This window comes from Schistocerca americana, chromosome 3 (genome assembly GCF_021461395.2).
Source record: "Schistocerca americana isolate TAMUIC-IGC-003095 chromosome 3, iqSchAmer2.1, whole genome shotgun sequence".
Classification (NCBI taxonomy): domain Eukaryota; kingdom Metazoa; phylum Arthropoda; class Insecta; order Orthoptera; family Acrididae; genus Schistocerca; species Schistocerca americana.
The window spans coordinates 890,534,646-890,557,822 of record NC_060121.1 but is presented as its reverse complement, the minus strand read 5'-3'; the positions used below and the strand labels follow the sequence as shown (position 1 = coordinate 890,557,822).

The 23,177-nt window shown below is 38.2% G+C and overlaps 1 protein-coding gene across 1 annotated transcript in view; it reads left to right on the top strand.

Annotated features, from left to right (window-relative positions):
• Positions 1 to 1,324: 1,324 nt before the first annotated feature.
• The window catches only part of LOC124607415 (chromatin-remodeling complex ATPase chain Iswi), a 124,842-nt gene continuing 102,989 nt past the window's right edge, over positions 1,325 to 23,177 (top strand). The window contains exons 1-3 of the mRNA XM_047139739.1: positions 1,325 to 1,562; positions 1,729 to 1,791; positions 1,877 to 2,034. Of these exons, the coding sequence (XP_046995695.1) occupies positions 1,512 to 1,562; positions 1,729 to 1,791; positions 1,877 to 2,034 (272 nt within the window). The 5' untranslated portion in view covers positions 1,325 to 1,511. The remainder of the gene's footprint in view (positions 1,563 to 1,728; positions 1,792 to 1,876; positions 2,035 to 23,177) is intronic.

The window sequence follows — 23,177 nt, the reverse complement described above, 5'->3', positions numbered from 1 at the left end:
GGCACATCAATGTTCAGGTAGTTGGCAGATGTTTATAATTCTTCAACAGAGAAATTACGGTCGGTTGACCGTATGACAGACAGGGAAACGATACAAACTTAAAACAAAAATTCGTTGCGGACTGTTTACCGCAAAGAGCTAAGCAAAGTGACGAATCTATGCATAACAAGAGTGATTTGGAGGTGATCTGTAGAATTCACAGTCACAGTACTAACAGTAAAACTCTCCAGATATGTTATGAATCCCTGTCTATAGTACAAAATGGAACTTTATGTTCTGGTGCAAAAGTTGCTGTTAGACTCCAGACAGAAAATTGATAACTTAGAAACAACCTGAACTATAGCCCATTGCCCATCTATATAACGTCTAAGAATATATTGCGTCTCAAACTGTAAAAGTTTGATCTGTAGCGCGTCAAAAGTGATGTAAGTACTTGAATTACCTTCATGAAATCATACTTCAGGTCAGCGTAAATAGCTCATCTTTGTTGGGTATGACTTCACTTCATGCTTGATTCGAAATTGCAGTGGCAAATTCTAGATTCTTGTCGTTCCTACTGCCAGGAATCTTAACATCACTGTCAGTCACTTATGTGGAGAAATTGCTCTCCTCATACAAGTTTCTTCCGTATTACGCTATGAGTTATGAGAGCCAGGATATAATTTCTAAATCCAACCACAAATAATGACCCCAGTCGTCGAAGTCGCCCTGCATTTCGTTAAGTAAATATATGTGCGAACACCGCCTTTGCTTAATCAGACACTATGTAGGGTGTTGCGATATGTATATTTGTTTCTGGCCTTTTGTTTTTCGCAACACAAGCTGCGAACATAGACTAGTATAGAATTTTCTTCATTTCTGAATAAATGGAATAAAACTTGAGGTTACCGTACGAGAGTGTAGTCGCTTGCCACTGAAATTCCTCTTCTACACCGACAGATGGCAGGCGAGCAATGGATTGGAATTTGTGTCGTGTGAATATGCACAGACATTTGCGCAACTATTTGCGCAGGCAGATCGTTACGTGAGTACAGGCATTAAGCCAGAATCTGTCCGAGGCGGGACTTAATGCAAGAAAAATTGAAGGCCTATTGCTCAGTTACGTTGTAACCCGCTATTTTGAAATGACTAAATTGTAGAATAAAAATCCAATAAATAATAACAAATTATTGAATTTTATATAAGATGTAACAAAGATCATTCCATAATTTCCTAGCCGCAGTGACCTGTAACTATCCCGAGATCACAGGTATCCCGCCCCTCCCGCGGGAATCACAATAAAGTGAAAATCGTTTCGCTCTTTATAGTAGGAACTTTGGTATTTCAGGAAGGTAACCATCTAACCTGCGTCTAAGCCACTGTTGCGTGGAAATGGAGTTCTAGTGTAGAAAGTAATGTTGGTTGCCCTGTAAATTGTGCCCGCCATTATATGTGTATAGTGCGCTGTCTTAGTATACAATTATACCCGGTGTGCGAAGTGTACGTTTAGTGTTTATAGAAAACTTGTAAATATGTCGAAACCAGAAGACGCTATGGAGGGAGTGGACACTGGTGAAAACTCGGTGCGTTATGGTGTATCCTATAATTTAAGAAAAACTCGAGACGTTCTTTGTCTGGAATACGTTTTGGTGTTCATTACCTTACTATTTATGTTTTTATTTTTGTTTTGGAGTATGAAATAACATGTTTATAGACTGACAGCTTATGACTTTGGTTATGTTTCTGTAGAATGCATCGTCAGCCGACACGATGTCATCGAGGGAGAAACCAGAAGATTATGAAGTGAAAGTTGTGAGTGATCTAAAGCACTGTGATGTTTTTGATATCATCCATGTAGACGTATAATTACTATTAAGTGTATTTGTGTGTTTCGAAGGTTACAGATCGGAGCAAGCGCTTTGATTACTTACTGAAACAAACCGAAATCTTCACTCATTTTATGTCCAACAACCAAGGTGGGAAGACACCATCCAGTCCATTAAAAGTTCGACCCGGGCGACCGAGAAAAGAACAACCTAAAATTGATCCTGGAGAGTGAGTATTGAATTTCGACTGCATGTGAAAGCCAGAGTTCCCAGCACAGTACAAAATGTGACAGATTTATGCTAGGTGTGTTGTGCCGTTTCCGTTGTTAGGTCTAATACGAATATGTTGTGAGTGTGTTATGTTTTGACTGTATCATTAAACTTTGTAATCATGTAATATCAGGTATTAAAAATCCAGTCATGTTGTAGTCATTGCATAGCTGTCCATATCAGTTGAAACCGGCAGCAGAAAGAATACTTCTCACATTAACTGCTTCAGTCACATATAAGTAAGAGGGTTCTTAAAAATAACTGCCGTCACATCTGCAACCGTCTTTGTTTATATTCCTGGGCTTGGGGGGAGAGGGGTACAGATACAACCAACTTCTAGCCTATTTGGTTAAGGGAAGGTTTTGGGACAACCTGTGGGCAATCACTATTTAAATCATGTCCACTTTAAATTTCTTTTGTGCTTTAATTCACATGTAGTGGACAGTAAAAGGAAACCAGTGTTGTGTTTGCTCTACTTCAGTGCTTACTAATAACTGGAAATTGAGTTACTTCACTCTAGGAAGAAATGTGGAAAACAATAAAGAATTAGCTGTTGACAGTAAAAAATTTTGCCTGTAGAATTTAGCAAATCAAAACTTATATTGTGATCATTTTCTTTTTAACAGAAATAAAGAACATGCTTAGGCCTATTGTTAATATGCCTTCATTTATACAACTCAGTAATGATTGTCGTTTCCCAGTTATCTGCATAGGCCATGGATGGGACAACTTTCAAACTGTCAAGCAAACATATCAACAAGTATAAATAAGAAATAAATTAAAGGATGATATATGATCATATGAATAATTGTCCTACTTTCCCTTTAATGCTGAATATCAGAGGTTTACAAACTGAGCTCTTAATAACCCGTGAAACTTTGATAATGATGATACAGCAAAAGGACATAGCTCTGTATGCCCACCAACATTTAAAAGAACTCTGTGAATTATGGAATTATGCACTCATTTAAAAAGAAGAGAGGGGAGGGGGGATGTATAGGATAAGCTTACAAAAGTTTCAAATGGAAAATATTCATTGTATCGTAACTTAAAAGAAATGGATTCTACCCGCCCCCCACCTTGCTTGTGATAGATGTTCACATCTTGGGCTACACTCATACTTACTTTGGGCCATAGGATGGACACCCCTGCTCTGTACAATGAAATATCAATAAATGTCACAATATTAATCATTAAAAATCCAAGATGGGATAATGACACTATTACGAAAAAGATAGATTGCTGCTAACCATATAGAGGAGATGTTGAGTCACAGGCAGGCATAACAAAAATACTGCTACAAGTGTAAACTTTTGGCCAAAAGGTCTTCCTCTAAAGTAGAAAACATACACATGTGACCGTTGTCCATGGCTGCTGAGGTCAGGGATATTGTCACATTCTCATATTAATATAGCACAACCGAAATCGTGACACACTCGGAAGAAAGGGTCAAATATATTGACAACCAGAATGATTAATTTAATTTAACCTATGCTATCAGATACTGGTTTAACCACAATGACGTAATTCATCAAATATTCAGAAAGAGCAAAGATATGACAACGAAGCTTGTTAATTGAATTTTTGGGAGTAAAACTGTCATAGTACAACCTAATTTATACCTCAGGCTAAGTTACAGATCAGCCACAACTAGGATTTTTACCTTTCACTTCTGTTGGCTTCACCAGCTCATAACCAAACACATTCCAACCAAACCGAAACCTCGGGCTAAACTACAGATAACTTTCTCACTACAACCAGGGTTTCGAGCTTCCACGTTCAATGGCTTCGCCGTCTCACATCCAGACCGTCACAGGTCAGCCTAACCTCATAATTTGTGACATCACTGTCTGAACAGACCTCACAAGTCCCGACAGAAAAAAAAATCAAATATTTTTGTCAATAGGACCGGAGAAAGGTTTCTCTTTCAGTACTAGAAATGCATTGGCTGCATGTTTCCAACTGACCATTATAGAACACTTCTGTGACTTCTGCAGGCCCTAATCTTGACTTAAGCCAACATGACATCCTTTATACTAGGTGTTTGACTGCTGCTTTCACCATTTGTGAAAAAATTATACATTATGAGCAGATTATCATTTTTAACTTTACAACTTGAAATATTTTTTATATTTTCTGCTTTTCTACCTTTTTAAGAAGGTTTTCCCAAACACATCTTCAATCGGTACATATTTTAATTTAAGTCTGCTCTTTCTTTTTCATTCAGCTTCGTCCTTGTGATGTTCAGTTAAATATTTTTCAGAGGAAGATACTTTTTCTTCATGTTTTCCCATCTTCTTCTCTCCCATCCTTTTGCTTAATGGGTGTTGTTTGTGCGGATATCTTTCTGCAACTTTTCTCAAAGTTTTCTCATACACTCTGCTGATGTTATCCCAATCTTTTAATAAATGATAAATAAGTATAAGTGTAAACCAGCAAGGTACTTGTTATACTAACCAATGTAACTTGAAAATGACCAGAACTGTTAAATGGTTTAGGCTTAGTAACAGTCCAAAAATTGTCACTGTTGGGACAGACTTACTTTTTAACATTATCTTCCTTTCTAGTGTTCTGTATCCAACCAGTGTTGGGTTGGTACTGGTATGCTGTCTCTCCAGTTTCACAGAGAACTAATTGTATACATATATAGACTATTATTACAGTGCTATTGCCATTCCCAAAATCATTTTAAAACTACTGCCAGCCTCCTCCTCCTACTCTGTCCATATTCTGTCAAATGTGACATCATTTCTCAAGGTATTTGAGAATCATGTATCTGAGGCAAGACATGGGAATCAGACTAGTATTCACCTTAGTTTACCATCAACGGAAGTGTCCGATTCCACCCCTCTACTTTGACAAATGACGTCACGAATATGGCGGAAACAGCCATTCACGACGACTCCCATATCGCTCCTATGACATCATCACGTAAACATGACAACAAACACGAAAATAGATCGAAAAACCACCAAATAGATATTCCTCCAAAAATATAATGAAACTAACGGGACAAGCGGGGGAACTGGGGAATTTTGGGTGGGGCCAAACTAAATATAAACTTACACCACTACACCAAACAACAAAAAACAGTAAAATAACAAGACATCACAACCTTCTCAAATTTCACTACACACAAAATCCACTGGAATCGATCACTTCCCTTGACCTGTATAGGCCAACAGAAACAACTGATACCGCACTATAAATCTCAAAACTTTCACCACCACACTTAATCCCACAAAAAAAAAAAAAAAAAAAAAAAAAAAAAAAAAAAAAAAAAAAAAAAAAAAAAAAAAAACACCTAGAAAATCAAAATTCTAATCGAACACTTCCCTTGACCTCAAAAATGATACGTCATTAACACAATTTCTTGTATGCCCAATCTAGACTTCTCGAACCAGGAACCTCGCCTAATGGAGCGACATAAGTTATCCGTACGACATCTTCACATACAGCCGTCCCTTGTCTGAGACACCGGAACTTTAGTAAACCTCATTTCTTCATGACACACTGAACACTTCACGACTTCAGCCAACAGGCCGAATAGCTGAAGGAATTTTGTTAGACAACGCACTGTCCCCCATCATTGGTGACAACCAAAAACTGTTGACCTTATCAGTCATATCTATACCTACCAAAGACATAAATAAAGCAATTCATCAAAATTCACACACAACGAACAGAAAAAAAACTACAATAACGTCGACATAACAAAACCAAAATCGTTAACTCACTGAAAAATATTCTGCTAAAAGCACAGTTAACCACCGATACCACACACGTGCAATGCTACGGTGCAAATGAACCCCATAGGCCACATAACACGCTACCCATAAACACACCACCAGAAAGAACCACTGACCGCAACAATACGCCACCTATAAACACTCAAACTAAACCAAGAATGTCACACAACACAAACACACCACCAGAAAGCACCACCGATCACATCAAAACGACATCTACAAACACGCCACTCTCACAAAGTAAACTCCGCGTCATCGTGACGTCACGTACCGCAACAGCCTTACATCACGGGTCAAAGCTGACGGGTGGAACCGGACGCTTCCATTGATCCTGGAAAAATGCCTAAAGACCATGTCCGTTGTGGCTGGCCCACTAGCCTCCATCGTTAATCCACGAAGTGGATTTGATCTACTGCCAACACACATTCCTGTGTCCTGGAAGCAAGCCCTTTAATGCCCTCGGCTGTCCAGGTGGGCGTACTTTTAACATTTCTACATAGGGTCATTCCATGTCAAGTCACCCAGGCCTTGACACCAACCATGTCAGATTTTGATGAAACTTGGTACAATTACTTCTTTTATTGTCCTGAAAGCACTTGTAAAATTTTTTTGCTCTTTCTCTGATAGTTTTTTTTTTTTATATAAATTTTTAAAGTGTTTAGATTTGGCGTTGTTTCAGCAGTCGGAAATCTTAACTTAAACGTGTCCTCACAACTAAAAAAATTTGTATATTAAAGAATACTCAAGATATCAGTATGAAATTTTGGAATAAGTTTGTGTATTATATCTAAATGTTAAAAAAAATTACCATAAAGATATATTAAAACCTTTCAAATGAATAAAAATTTACAAGTTTTTTTTTTTTTTAGCTAACGGATGTTCAGTTTTACAAAAACTGCAATATCTAGAGGTTCAGACCTGATAGAAAGCTCAAATTTGTTTTAAAATACTCTTAATTGTATAGGCTATTAGATAAAAGAAAAATTATGTTGGCTTTTTAACCTGTTTAATAGTTATCTAATTTTTAAAATAATATTAATTATATTTTAAAAATAAAAAGCACCAAGTGACTTAGACACCGAAAATAAGTTTTTGTCTTCTTCAAGTAACAATGTACGCTTGGATTTTGTTTTGTCACTCCTGTGTTTTGAAGTAAAAAATTATTACAGTGTTAAATAGTGCTTGGATAGTATTTTATTAAGTTTATTCGAACTTTCAGTAAGTACTGTTACTTAGTTTACAGAGATTCTTTTCCAATATCCTATAAAAGTAACCAGAACAGTAATCAGACCAAAAGTGAAATCAGTATGTCAGATATTCAAACCTGTAGCATAGGGTTATTTAAAAAATCTGACTGTTTCCAAACAACCTACACACCTTCAAAAAAGTTACAGCCGGTATCTGAATTGAGCGAGGAAGAAAAAGATTTGATCCACACAGCTACTACTTTTTAAATGTTTTTGAAAAGTATCAAACAACATGTGTAGACCCACTAAAAAAACACAAAAAGCCCATCAAAAAATCATTGAGAAGTGTAGGCTTGGATCTTTCTAAACAGTTATTGACAAAAAATATTAGCATAAAACCTGGACAAAAGTTTTGCTCAACATGCCGTAACTTTTGTGAGGAAAAATTAAGAGTTGAAGTCAATGAAAGTGAAACAGATGAAGTCATGGTTGAATTAGAATCACAGGAATCCAGAAATGAATCCCTCGTACAAACAAACATTGCTCTTGATAATTTAGGTTTAACACCGATAGAGCTTCATGGCTTGTCAGAACAAAGTAAAGGGTCTTATTTTAAAAGGAAGGTCAGCAGTATTAAAAAGACTGCAAAAAAGGCAGTTTCAAAAGCATTAAAATATGATGCACCAAGTTCTGATGATGTCGAAGAAGATACAAGTGTGGTTGAGAAAGCAAAGGATTTTGATGTAATGATTTCTCTTGTGAAAGAAGATTTCATCTGTTGGGAGGTCTAGAAAAATCCAGATTCTGACCTTGGCTCCAGATTCTCGGAGTCAAAATAAAGTGATGAAAGAATTTAATGTAAGTGAGTACATGGTGCGACAAGCTAGAAAGCTAAAATCTGAAAAGGGTATTTTGGAAACTCCTGGTCCAAAAAAAGGTAAAACTCTTTCTGAAAATACAGTAAGACTTGCAACAGATTTTTATGAAAAGGATGAAAGTTCCAGAGTGCTACCTGGAACAAAAGACAAAGTAAGTGTTCAAAAAAATGTGTACATGCAAAAAAGACTCATTTTGTGTAACTTGAGAGAACTCTGTTATTCTTTCTAATGGGAGAATCCCGAGGTAGAAGTAGGATTTTCAAAATTTTGTTTCTTGAGACCTAAATGGTGTATCCTTGCTGGTGCTGCAGGCACACACACTGCATGTGTATGCAGTATCCACCAGAATGTTAAACTATTACTGGATGCTGTGAAAATTGAAGAATCTTATAAAGACCTAATTAAGATGCTTGTGTGCAACACGGAAAACCAAAACTGCATGCTACATCATTGCGACAGCTGTACTGCAAATACTGCACAAACTGAGTACTTACCTGAAAAACTAAGTGAAGATTATGATTTAGAAGAAGAAATTGTAATCAGTCAGTGGGTTAACACAGACAGGGCAGAATTGATCAAACAGTCTATCAGTGTTGAAGACTACATTTCTTTATTGGTTAGGTCACTGGAAAAGCTCACCCCGCACTCGTTTATAGCAAAATCCCAATCAGCAGCCTTTAAAAGATTGAAAGAAGACCCACCACCCAAAACAGCAATTATTGTGATGGGTTTCAGTGAAAATTATTCCTTTGTTATACAAAATGAGATCCAAAGTTACCACTGGAATAGAGGTGGCTGTACTCTACACCCAGTTGGAGTTTTTCTAAGAAATGAGGAAAACAATGTTTTTGTTTCCAACCAATGTTTTATTAGTGATGACCAAGAACGTGATACTGGTTTTGTTAACTTTGTACAAAAAGAAATTACAAAGTGGCTGTCATCACATCATACTGACATTGACTCAGTTCACTACTTTACAGGTGGTTGTGCTGGGCAGTACAAAAATAGAAACAGTTTTAAAAATTTGACTGAACACTTGAGAGACTTTAATTTGAAGGCCCAACACACTTTTTTTGCAACAAGTCATGGGAAGTCAATTTGTGATGCCCTAGGAGGAACTATTAAAAGAATTTTAAGGAAAGCTAGTCTACAGCTTTCAGACAAAGAACAAATAATGACAGTAATCGATGTGTGTTAATTTTCACTTTATTGACAAAAAAGAAGCTGATTTGCTACGGTTAAAACTAGAAAACCGTTTTTCAGCAACCCGAACCATTCCTGGAACAACAAGTTTTCATAACTTCAAACCACTTCCAATAAAAAAACCTTGAAATTAGAAGGACTGCAGATAGTGTAAAACCCTCCTTACTCTTTTCTTTCCATTCATCTTCTGATTGGGTTTGTGTTGAACCATCCATAAATAGCTATGTGGCTGTAAATTATGATGGTAACTGGTACTTTGGACTGGTAAAAACGATATTCAATGATGAAGAAGATGCAGAAATTCTATTTCTACATCCTTCAGGACCAGCTGCATCATTTTATTGGCCTGAAAGAGAAGATTCTTGCATAGTGCCTTTGGAGCACATAGTCTGTGTAGTAGACGCACCTCAATCAAGCGGCACTGGAAGAATGTATTACTTCAATAAAGACTGTATCAAAAGAACTGAAAGCTCTTGGATGAAGTGGAAAAACAAGTTGAATCAGCATTAATGTTCATTGAAAAGACAAAATTACTCAAAAAATTCAATGTTTCAAGCAATCAGTTGGGTTACACATAAGTGTCATAAGTACACTATCTATGTACCTGATGTAATCTACTATAATTAATAAACATGTTAAAAAGCCATCATTATTTTTGTTTTATCAAGTAGCCTATATGTTTAAGAGTAAATTAAAACAAATTTGAGCATTCTATCAGGTCTGAGACTCTAGATATTGCAATTATTATAAAACAAAACATCCGTTAAAAAAAGAAAAGAAAAAAATACATATATATTTTTTTTCATGGAAAATATTAATATATTTTAATAGTATCATTTTTATCTTCAAATATGAATAATAAATAAACTTGCTGCAAAAATTCATGATGTTATCTAGAAGAGTTTTTAAGATAAGCAATTTTAAAGTTTTGAATACAAATTAAATTTACCATTTCGGAAGGTTCGGAAAACGCAAAACATAAAAACTTAAAAATTTATAAAAGAAAAACTATAAGAGATACAGCAAAAAAATTTTGCAGGTGTTGTCAGGATAGTATTAGAACCATTTGAGCCAAATTTCATGAAAATCTAAGGAGGTGGGTGTAAAATTTATTTTTTATTGGGTGATTTGATGTGGAATGACCCCATAGCCAATGGTTATTTACAAATTAAGCACTGCTCTGTGGGTCATTGAGTATTTTTATTGGTTTTTCTCATGCATAACCTAATGTAAACAGAATTGCTGTTACTGCTGAGTTGGAGAGTATACTTTTTAATGCTTTTTGTTCTACGTATTACCATAAACACCTGCTTATTTTTGTAAAATAGCTATATATCTAAAACATGTGGAATATGTCCAGAAGATAATATTCTGCTCTTGAAATGTAACAACTGAAAGAAAAGTGGCTGCAGCCTAACTTGAAATAGCTGCCAACATAAAAAGCAAACTGATTGTCCTCAAACCTCATTTACAAATGAGCAGACTTCGTTCATCTATATTTCTTCAAGTAATTTTGTAAGTGTAATAAATTTTTCAGCTCAGTAAAATTTAACTTTTGTAGATTCAGAAAATTGTAGCATAAATTAAAAGTAAAATAAAATATCTCTGATTCAGTCTCTCATGTAATCACCCACCTATGTAACTGGAATAGTGGCTATACAAATAATGATCTTTTTATTAATTATGTGGCAAATTCATTTGCAAGCAGAGATAAGAGTATAACAGATTATCAGTAATTTGTGTTCATCTATTTGTGTAAAGCATAACAAGGGACTTAAAAAGGATGAGTAGTAGCTATAGCTGGAAGCTAGTCTATAAGATGTGTCAGTATTAGCTAAAGTGGTCTGTTTGAAGACACTGAACTGGTGAAATCTGGATGGCACAAAGAGGAATGTTATAAAAATGATGGAGATTACAGGAAGAATGAGGATATCACCAAATTTTTCAGACGAGGGAAGAAGCTGACAGAGTGCATGTCATTCACATCTCACTCACTCGTTTACTTAAGGGAAAAACTTTTTCTGTGACCATTAGTGAATTAGAAAATGTACCAGGAAAGGGAGTAAATGATTTCAATACTGTTCGCAATACACCTACCACAGAAAAGATAATAGTTTTGTTGGTGTGTCCCGAGAGACAGAAAACTACTGTAATAAATCTCTGTAAACAACGTTCCGAGTCTTATTGTTCTCTGTGTATATGTGGAGATTTCTGGCTCTCGATACGTGCAAGCAGTCATCGTAGAGCTGCCCATGCGAACAGCATGGTGTGCCTATATGAATACCGACCAGTTTTAACGTTTGTCTTTGACTCTTATTTTTAGTGATCTAAAGACCACATTCAAAGGCGACTGGAGATGTTGTTTGAACTGGAAAAGCAAGTTTGTTGGGATGATAGGAATTCATGGTATCAATACCACCTCTCCTTTGACTTCGCCGGTGATGGTGGACTGCACAGTATGCCTTCTCAGCTCCAGAATGTGTATAATGGGGCCATTACACAATCTTGGTGCATCTAGGTTATGCATCAGTATGACAGCCAATCCACCGTCAGCTCCAACTTGTAGGATGGCACCACAACAGCTCTGATGAGTTTATAAACTCTTCAGGATATGTACTAGCATTTTTCCTTGTCATCACTGTATCAATTGTCATGTAGGTGGTCACCTCACCAGGTACTTTGCACTAATAATATTTTTATTCATATTTCTCATCGATTCATTCTTTGGCGCCGGTATTGCTCTTTCACGTAACCACTACTCGTTGCACAAGTTTTGCTTAAAGCTCGGAAAAACCTCGTTAATTAGATTATCTCCCAAGCTTTCAACACTGTAGAATTGGCTTTCAAAATTTATTAAGCCTTCTGCATCCATTGACAAGTGGACCTCACTGATCTCCAAGAGGTATTAAGCAAAGTGTCGAGACTCTCGGTATAGACGGGCTCTCATATTAGTTGTGAGGTGCATTCTTCCTACATTTTCCCATACTGGCAAAGAATTGAAGCATATGATGATCTCGTCTGCCGCAGTTCTTCGCTCAACGACTGGCAGCATCTGTTGGAAGCAGTCCGTGAGCAAGACAACCATCCTACCCATCGACATTCGGTTACCGCGGATGTCTTGCAAGCTTCAATCTGGTGTCTTGATCACACGCTTGTGTAGCATCAACCATTCACCCCAGACAATCAATTTGCAGTGCTGCAGCAGCTTATGTCGCAAATTGGCATTTCCTCACTTGTGAGGTTCAGTAGAAGCTTGAACATCAAGCGATCATTCTTCCTCTACTGAACGAGGTTGCAGCCATCTCAGGGGGTACAACACTCCTGCTCTTCTGCAGATGTATCAGTAGCAAATTCAACGTGAATGTCTTGCCATTATCCCCAGGTGCATCCAAGAAATAAAGACCCATACTCCATTCTCCAACTCACTCAGAATTTTATTTTATTAAAAATGTGCAGCTCCCAAGGCTGTAGTGTCATAACTGATCTCCCTGATCAAATCTGTGCACAGATCCCCCATTCATGAGGCATGCATGCTGAAATCAGACATCCGTTTTCCCACCATGGAGAAAACTTTGTCCTCAATAAGTGTCAGCCCTAAGTTGAAATATATTTAGTCGCTGGCCTGTGCGGTCTATTGGCACTTGTGTATGATCTCTTCTGATATGCGGTTTTGTGTTTGTTCCAAAGTGTTATGGGGTTCAAGAGTCTGCAGTTGCTCTACATGACAGGGAAGCGTTCTCCCAACTTGGTCAGTGACTGTCAGAATACAGTGTTCTACATCGTAGGCCAGCAGGCAGTTACCTTTCAAAAGCCGCATTGCGTTACATGCTTGGAACATGGCGTTTTCATGGCCACAGACTGTTTTGAGAACCTGAAAACTGATGGTGCCCCAGGCACAGGTCAGTTGCAGCTGTACTCATTGATACTCAGTGTGTTATATCTCGCGAAGAGACCATGAGGATAAAATCAGAGAGATTAGAGCCCACACAGAAGCATACCGACAATCCTTCTTTCCACGAACAATACGAGACTGGAATAGAAGGAAGAACCGATAGAGGTACTCAAGGTACCCTCCGCCACACACCGTCAGGTGGCTTGCGGAGTATGGATGTAGATGTAGATGTTACATGCACGGTGTAAATTCTGCCTTGGGCATCTAACCCCTTCACACATTGCCAACCTTCACCAGGGTGCCTTGCACACGACACTTCCATTCTTTCAGTGATGTATGCCATGTACAATATTTCGGCAGTTCTGCATACAGAAAACTTGTCTGTTTGGCACAGATGGAAAAATGTGGTGTGGGTGGTAGCAGGCCATATCGTTGCTCGATTGCACAAGTTGGCATCCGTGAACTACAGGCACTTGCTGTTGGCACCTGCACTGAAAGATGTGACAGTATTCTGTGCTGCTCACAAATCAGCAGGCCCAATATCCGTAGTGTTGCTTCATTGCTGCTCGCATATCAACCTACTCTAAACATCTGCACTTTGTCTTTTGGGACAGTATTAGTGTAGCTCTGCCATTGCACAGTAAATATCACCTGCTTATGTACTTGCAAATGTATTTAGTTGCTGGGACTGAGATAGAAAACTCCACATTAATTTGGGCATTAAAATTTTTGGAAAAGAGCAGTGAGTATGGAACCACCCAGATGTTGTGCACTATGACGTCTTGACGTGGTACCTCTCGCTTTGTGGCTGTACGTCCCCTGCCCTCTACTGCTCTGCGTCTCTACAGTAGATATCTGCTCTTGTTTGTTTTGACCTCTTTTTGCCCAAGGATACTTTTTGATGCATTTCCAGTCTTTCATCCTTGGGGATGTAGGGTTTTACATTCTGCAAGGACTGAGGAGTAGGATCTTAGTGACCATGTCATATAGCTATTTGTCCATATTGGGATCAGGCAACTTGCTGATATCACCTATCGGTTTGGTTCAGCTGCAATTTCTGTTTCAACCACAGCAATAAGTGCACGTGTGGCAAGCCACATTTCTGCCACTCAGTGGAATACTTGAAGCATTGTGCCGTACCAAAAACATGCCCTTTTATGAGGAGAGCCACCAGCTCTTGCACTTTAACATTAAAAAGTTGCGTTGTGAAGATATTACAGCAGTCTGTCAGTTTATGCCCATTCATCATTTGTTCTCTGATCTCGGACCAGGTTGTGTTGTACATGAAGGTGATGTATAAGTCCAGCCAACCATAGTTCCCAGCATAGCAGAAAGTGTCCTGGATATATTTGTGAAGGTACCTCGACCTTTTCATAAATGACAACTGGAGGATGACCATCTGACCTAAGTCATTAGGATTCGCGGTCTTGGCCTTCACAATGGCATCTTGCAGGTGGGCATAATTCTCTGCACCTGCTATTTCCCTTCGACATTCCCTCTCCTCCTCTGCATTTGTCTACCAAAATTTGGTACAGATAAACCCAACACCACAGCAACAAATTGTATTCATGTTTGCAGACCATCAGGTGAAATGTGTAGAAATCCATGCATGTCAGTTTTGTTCAGGTTTGGTCACCCAGTTGTCAGATTCATTTGAGGGATGCTGAAGTGATATCCTTCTTACCCACTTCAAAACATAAATGCAACATGGTAGAGCATCGTAGTAGTGGTATTTGTCAGCGAGCCTGGCGAGGTCAGCGGTGTGTCACCAAGACCACAGCCGTGACCTCTGCCACAGCCGGCGCTTTGTAGTGGGGTGGCGCATGTGCTGTCCGCTCAGCACACAATCTGTGTCGATAGCCGTCTTGCAGCTCTTGTCCTTGTTTTGAACTCTTGCACCAACACATTTTGATTGTGAATTTTCAGTAGAGTCTGTGAGTCTCCACTGCGTCGTCTCCAATAAAGTAGACTTGCAAAAAATTGAGCTTCACCTGTGGATGAAGATAAAAGGAACCCTATTTTATTGTGTACTTTCCCGTGCACCTTAAAGATCGGTGAGGTGAAAACCCAGTCATGGAGAGAATTCTGTGTGCACCAAAGGGGGAGTGTGAAAACATGAATTATATAGTTTAGGAACTGCTGTGCCTCATCAGTCTCTCTAGAAAATAATTCCTTTAATGGATAGTGTTTCTCTTCTAATGTGGGCTGTCTTGCCCTCAGAGCAACACATTCCCACCATTTGCTCCTTCCATTTCAGTGCCCTGCAAAATTTGCATGCTTTGTTCAAATGGCAAATTTTGATGAGTCTGTGGTTATAGTGTAATTTAAAGTTGGATCAAAGTCGAAAGCACATTAAAAAAAAAAAAAGGTCCCCAGTGTTCATTGCAAATATTTGCTGATATTCAGCTTAGTGTTGAGCAACAGCGAGTCAGGCACGCATGAGCCTCTTACTTTTTTGGAGGCACACACAGAGGCCATGCAGTCTGCGTTCTCCTGATGCCAAGAAGTTGCATCTTTGGCTGTCTCAGAAGAGGATGTGCAAGTGACGACAGAAAAAGATTACATCCTGTGTAAAATCGCTAAGCAGGTCTAAGGCGTCCATCCAGTCACTTGTTAACCAGTCTGGTTTGGCAATAGAATATAGCAAAAAGAAGGCTGAAGTTTTAAAATCCACATTTAAGAAATCGTTCACACAGGAGAATTGTACAAATGTACCATCGTTTGGCCATTGTACAGTGTCCCATATGGATGACATAGTAATAAGCATCCTTGGTGTAGAGGAACAACTGAAAGAGTTGAAAACAAATAAGTCAACAGGTCCGGATGGAGTCCCAATTCAGTTTTACAAAGATTACTCTGTGTCTTTGGACCCTTACTTATTTTACATGTATCGTGAATCTCTTGACCAGCCCAAAGTGACAAGTGACTGGAAAAGAGCACATGTTACTCTTGTATATAAGAAGGGTAAAAGAACTGACCCAGAAAATTACAGACTAATATTCTTAGCATCAATTTGCTGCAGAATTCTAGACCAAATTCTGAGTTCGAATATAAAAAATTTACTAGAGACCAAGAAGCTCATGTCCACGCATCTGCATGGCTTTAGAAAGCATCGCTCATTGGAAGCCCAGCTTGTTCTTTTCTCACATGATATACTGTGAACGGAGGGCAACAGCCAGATTACACATTTCTAGATTTCCAAAAAGTGTTCCCCTGCAGACTGTTAACGAAGGCATGTGCATACAGAATAGGCACCCAGATATGTGACTGGCTCGAAGACTGCATAAATAATAGAAACCAGTATGTTGTCCTCAACAGTGAGTGTTCATCCAAGATGGGGGTAACATCAGGAGTGCCCCAGGGAAGTGGGATAGGACTGTTGATATTTTCTGTATACAGTAATGATCTGGCAGACAGGGTGGACAGCAATTTTGAGGTTGTTCGCTGATCATGCTGTGTTGTACAGGAAGGTGTCAAAGATAAGTGACTATAGATTGATACAAGATTACCTAGACAAAATTTCTAGTTGGTGTGTGAATGAGGCAGCTAGCTCTTAATGTAGAAAATGTAAGTTGATGTGGATTAGTAGGAAAAACAAACCCATAATGTTCAGATACAGCATTAGTAGTGTCCTGCTTTACACAGTCACGTCATTTAAATATTTGGATATAGCGTTGGAAAGTGATATGAAATGGAATGACCGTGTTAAGAAAGGGGAATGGTCAACTTTGGTTTATTGGAAGAATTTTTGGAAAGCTTAGTTCATCTGTAAAGAAAACCACATATACTGCACTAATGCAGCCTATTCTTGAGTACTGCTCCAATGTTTGTGATTCGCACCAGGTCAGACTGAAAGGAGACATCGAAGCAGTTCAGAGGCAAGCTGCTAGATTTGTTACTGGTAGTTTCAGTCAGCATGAAAGTGTTACAGATATGCTCGGGAGCTCAAGTGGAAATTGCTATAGGGAAGAAGACATTCATTTCAAAGAAAACTACTGAGAAAATTTAGAGAACCGGAATTGGAAGCTGATTGCAGAACAATTCTACTGCTGCCAACATACATTTCGCAAAGGGACCATTAAGATAAAATACAACGAATTACAGCTCTTACAGAGACATATAGACCATCGGTTTTCTCTCACTGTACCTGCAAGTGGAACAGGAAAGGAAACGAGTAGTTGTGGTACAGGGTACCCTCTGCCATGCACTGTAGGTGGCTTGCAGGGTAGGTATGTAGGTGTAGACGTAGATGTAGAAGCACACTGAGTGGCCACGCATTCTGTTGTACATTGTTGTCGTGCACATGACTGCACTGCCGTCTCAGCTGCAAGCTGAGATGCAGTGCGATCAGCATTTTGATGATGTCAAGTGTCGGTCTGTGTCAAGCATTAAGCTGCTCATGCATTTGGCTGACGCTCCTCCTGCTCAATTCTCCACTGTTCAGCATGAACTGACACTTGTTGCTGTCTGGCTATTTTCATAGTTCAAGCTTGTTGTGAGCTTTGTGAAAGATTCGTTATGCGTTTGCCGGTCATTAGAAATTTAAACAGTAATACCTAAAATGAGGAACTGATGTTGTAAGATATCCAACCTAAACAACCTACACTAACAACAATACATCCAAATGAATGACACTATTTGCAATTCAAAACCAATGCCAATTAAACGAAGAAAAGAAACAATGAACCTAATAGAGAAACAAATTGTTGGCATCTTCAAAGCCAACAAAATCACCAGAGAAAATATGAATCACTCAAATCTAATAAGAAGAACCACGTCTGTGTCTGAAAAGCAAAGTTTCAATATATTGGAAACAAGGCAAACCACCAAAGAAATTGTGAATCATTAAAGAGAAAAACTAAGTCAATGTCCAATGATCACAATAATATCTCAATCCAATATACTTCCACAATCCAGGTACTCGACATTAATTCTTCTGAACCATTGAGATGCTAGAAGCAAACGAAATCTACAAGGAAATTACAAATCATTCAAACCCAAACAGAAAAGCCAAGTCAATGTTTAAGAATCCCATTAAAATTGCAGTGCAATACACTTCCCAAACATTTTATGTGCTGTGAAATATTTTCATGTGCATACATTACATTGTTACAGAATTTAGTGATGCCTTTATCCTACAGGAGTATTTCTAGTGTCCAAGATTTATGTATGTACTTATTTCATTTGTCAAAACAGTTAAAAGCTAATCTCTTTGCTAAACTTATTAAATTCATTAACTTTCATGGATGGGCATTACACCCCCCCCCCCCCTCCTCCCCGAATAAAAGGTATTCTGTGGGTTAATTCAGGATATAGGCTATCTCCATTCCAAAGCTCATACAAATCTGTCCAGCTGCCTCAGCTTGAAGGAGCATCAAACATACTAACTTGATGAAGAAAGAAAATGAGCAATTTCTAGTTCGGTGCAGCACAAATTTTATAATATTTATATGTGCAATGTCATCATCTGCCATCACATGTGTCTATTACCAGTGGACACTCTCACATATTGTAATCAAATCCAGCGTCACTAGCACCCTATCACATTCTACATATGTTTGTTGTACAGCATTTAAATGGCACCATCATTTTGAGTCTTCAAATGTTTCAGAACCTATATGATATGTCTTATGCTCAGCAGCTAAAATGGCACAGGCTTGTATGGAAGTATGGATTAAGGGGAGCCGGAACAATCCATCTCCTCCATGTTAATTTTAGCAAATAGAAGGAACATTCTTTTCTAAAACCATTAAACATAATCCTCTGAAATTTGGACTACATGTTCAGTGAATATTTCTCTATGAAGTTATAATGCCATGTTAAGGAATATTTATTGGTTTTTGTTTTACAATTTTTTTAAACAGATATTTATTTTTTTCTCTAAAATTTTGCACTTTTTCTTCTATAACTCTTGAATTATACAATATTTTTTTACAATTTGTTATAAAAATGAAGCGAAAAACTAAACAAAATTGTTATAAATTTCATTGATATACTGTTAGCAGTTTTTGAGAAAATGTTCCTCAAAGATGAAAGTTTTAAAGTTACTGGAAGTGGCTTCCAAAGTTTTTTAATACATTCCTGACCCATATGATGGATTATCAGTATCCTCTTCTTTTTCCAGTGTTAGTTTCCTTTTCACTAGTCTTTTCTTCCCTTTTGCTGCATGTTGTAGGCTTTTGTCTCTTCTTCCTGCACCTCTTAGTCTTTCTTCATCAATTAGGCGCCTTGTGGAAATGGTGTTGTGTCCTGGTTGGAAACCTAAACGTTTCAGCACATCACATTTGATAATGTTTCCTTCATTGTATGTAGTCACTGCATCATACACTACAAAATGCAATGTTTTTATCTGTACAAACACTCTTTTGGGAATCCAAATCTAAATTAAATTATTTACACTTTCATTTGGATTTTGTGTTTTCCCGTGTAAACATTTTTCCAATAAACTTGGCTGTGATAAATCTCTGAATATGGGCTTAGTTACATCAATTACAGCATTTGGCAAAATGTTTTATGGGCATATTCCTTTCCTGATTGGTACTTACACCATGAGTCATCGCCTGTGGGGCCCAGTGTATGTTGTGGGTGCTCACTTGTTGATCCCATATGAAAAAATAATGCCCATACTGCTCTCCTCATATGCTCAATGCTTCTTGTATTTTGCCTAATCGCACACCCACAATACATCTGCTATCTATCAGTTGCTTCATCTGTCAATCTTCCTCTTCCTCCAAGGGTCTTACCATCACTAAGCTTCCAGGATCCTAGTGTTTGCTTTAGTTTGCGCATGCGAGCCCCCATGTGCTTCCGCACATGTCTAATGCACTCCTGTTTTTTAATGTGAATTTCATTGCCATAAGGTTTGAGTTCCTTTACAGCTTTATATCCCGTAGAATCACCATCTCCTAGATAGTTAGTGTATCGTACATTATACCACTCCTGTGATCTGGAAAAAATTGCTTTCACTCCCTCTACTTCCATCGCTCCACTTGTGCCGTGAAAATTTGGCTTCACAACTTTCACTATGTTCGTCCTTGCTATTGGCCTTACATCTACAGTGTTCTGAGAGAATAGCAACATCAATTACTTTGCAACTGTCTCCACTGGTAGCTGTCACAGCTCCATTTAGAGATTTATGACCTCTACGTTGCCATGATCCATCTAAAGCAACAATTAAATCTCCACAGTTCCCATTACCTGTCACAGCTTCTTAATTGTTGCTCGAGCAATATCTTCACAGAAGATCCCACCAAATCATTGTTGTGTCCTACCAACCGATCCCTTCTTCTAGTCAAGTTGTGCCACAAACTTCTCTTCTCCCCAATCCTATTCAATACCTCCTCATTAGTTATGTGACCTACCCGTCTAATCTTCAGAATTCTTCTGTAGCACCACATTCCGAAAGCTTCTATTCTCTTCTTGTCCAAACTATTTATCGTCCATGTTTCACTTTCATACATGGCTACACTCCATACAAATACTTTCAGAAATGACTTCCTGACACTTAAATCTATATTTGATGTTAACAAATTTCTCTTCTTCAGAAACGCTTTCCTTGCCATTGCCAGTCTACATTTTATATCCTCTCTACTTCGACCATCATCAGTTATTTTGCTCCCCAAATAGCAAAACTCCTTTACTACTTTAAGTGTCTCATTTCCTAATCTAATTCTCTCAGCATCACCTGACTGAATTCGACTACATTCCATTATCCTCGTTTTGCTTTTGTTGATGTTCATCGTATATCCTCCTTTCAAGACACTATCCATTCCGTTCAACTGCTCTTCCAAGACCTTTGCTGTCTCTGACAGAATTACAATGTCATCGGCAAACCTCAATTTTTTATTGCTTCTCCATGGATTTTAATACCTACTCCGAACTTTTCTTTTGTTTCCTTCACTGCTTGCTCAATATACAGATTAAATAACACCGGGGAAAGTCTACAACCCTGTCTCACTCCCTTCCCAACCACTGCTTCCCTTTCATGTCCCTCGACTCTTATAACTGCCATCTGGTTTCTGTACAAATTGTAAATAGCCTTTCGCTCCCTGTATTTTACCCCTGCCATCTTTAGAATTTGAAAGAGAGTATTCCAGTCAACATTGTCAAACGCTTTCTCCAAGTCTACAAATGCTAGAAATGTAGGTTTGCCTTATTCATTATAAAATCCAAACTTGGATGGTGGTTTTGGCAAGTTCATAATTCCACATGACATTGTCCCTGCAGCACTGCCCTTGCCAATGCAACGCACGCCATACACTAGCCTAACATTTGTTTCATACACCTTCTTTCCACTATTACCACTACGAGGAATACTGTTAGAATTAGAAAACGAAACTTCTGCAACACATTTGCTACACTTCAATAACATTTTACATGCCAAACCAATGTGTGAAGTTATTTTTAATTCCAGTCCTCTTTCTTTGCAAACTTGGCATAATACGTTATGTTTCAAAATATTAGAGAGCAAGGAAATGTTAATTATTTCGTACACATCATTACTGTCACTTTCATAGTTTTCAAATTTTTCTTTGCTGTCACAAAGTTTCTTGCTGGAAGAAGCTCTGTCACATTCATTTGGAGTAGTTGGTGAAGCAGTCTGAGCAGCATCTCCCTTCAAAACAACAAAATATTTCTTCTTCCACTCATTGTGCCTTTTCTTAAACACTCAATTGCTGAAACAGGGCATATTGATATCCACAAACCAAATACATAAAACAGATACGAGCAAAATTCGTCAAATGCGCAAAATTGAACAGGTAGACAACACAAAGCAAATGCCACAAGTCAACACACACGGTATAGCGTTTATGTTTACCGATATGAACAGTCACTTGTCACAGAGATAAAGCCGTACAACATTGGAAAACAAAATACTGTCTGATTCCGCAAAGATACCCTGCTTGCGGCCAGCGAGCGGTGCGTCAGAGGTGACACACCAAGTCGCTACAACTGTTTACGCGCCGTGTCAACTTTGCAGCGATAAAAAGCACACTTAGAAGGGTGAAAATTGATTTGTTTTATTCAGAAAACTCCAAATAATTTTATAATGAATAAAATCAAAAAACGTTAATTTTGTCATTTTCATCGTTCCGGCTCCCCTTAAACACTTTAATGATATTATAAGCATTGTATTTGTTGTGTTGAATCATATTAAGAATGTATTAAACAGTAACAGCATTTTACAAAAATGATACAGTTCAAAAGTCAAAGAGTAAACAGATTTTTCTAAGATAAATTATTGTTCCACATTTTGTGTTATATTCAATTCAGTAAATATCTTGTACTACACGCTTTTAAAAGTTGCCTATGTGTGAATTCAGTGTATAAGCTAATGCCATTTCAAATTTCTTCCAAATCTGTCCAGCCGTTATAGTGTGAAACAGTTACAAACATACTCACACCCAAATTTAAGCAATTATAGTATACAGGGTGTCTCATTTATCTTGACCACCCTAAGTAACTGTTTGTCCAGATGCAAATTACGAAATGTTTCAAGCAAATGTTCTTTAGCCGTCAGGGGGACATCAATCAGCCATGATTGGCTTCGTTGTAGCTTTGTTTTTTGCAAAGATATGAATAGCGATATGACTTTTTTAAATGGCACCCTATATTCTTTATTCGGTAATTCATTTCCTCTCCTAAAGACCTATTCAAATATGTATCACAGTGTACCGTTCACTGAAACACGTTATTAATTACATAACACAAAATTGACTTTGACTCTCCTGTACCATTGCCCACGAGTAGAACATTCAAAGGTGCTCAAAGTGGTGACCCTGGACACCAACACAGTGGTGCACTCGTTGAATGAAAGAATTATTTATTGCTTCCAGTGTTGCCTGCTGAAGAGAATTACAAGCAAGCACGAGACATTCCTGCATGTCCTCTGGAGTTGTGGAATATTGTGATGGACAACGTCTTTAATGCATCCCCAAAGGAAAAATTTCAGAGGAATCAGGAGACCTAGCAGGCCAAGTAACTGTTCCTCCTCGACCAATCCATCTGGCTGGATACCTTCGGTCCAGAACACAGTGTGCATGCAAGGCATTCTGTGCTGGACATCCATCATGTTGATACCACATAAGAATTCTGGTTCTTAGCGGCACTCATCCAGAAGAGGATAAGAATTCATCTGAAGAAATTGGCATAAACTGTTCCGTTTAGACTAGCATTGATGAAATAAGGGCCAA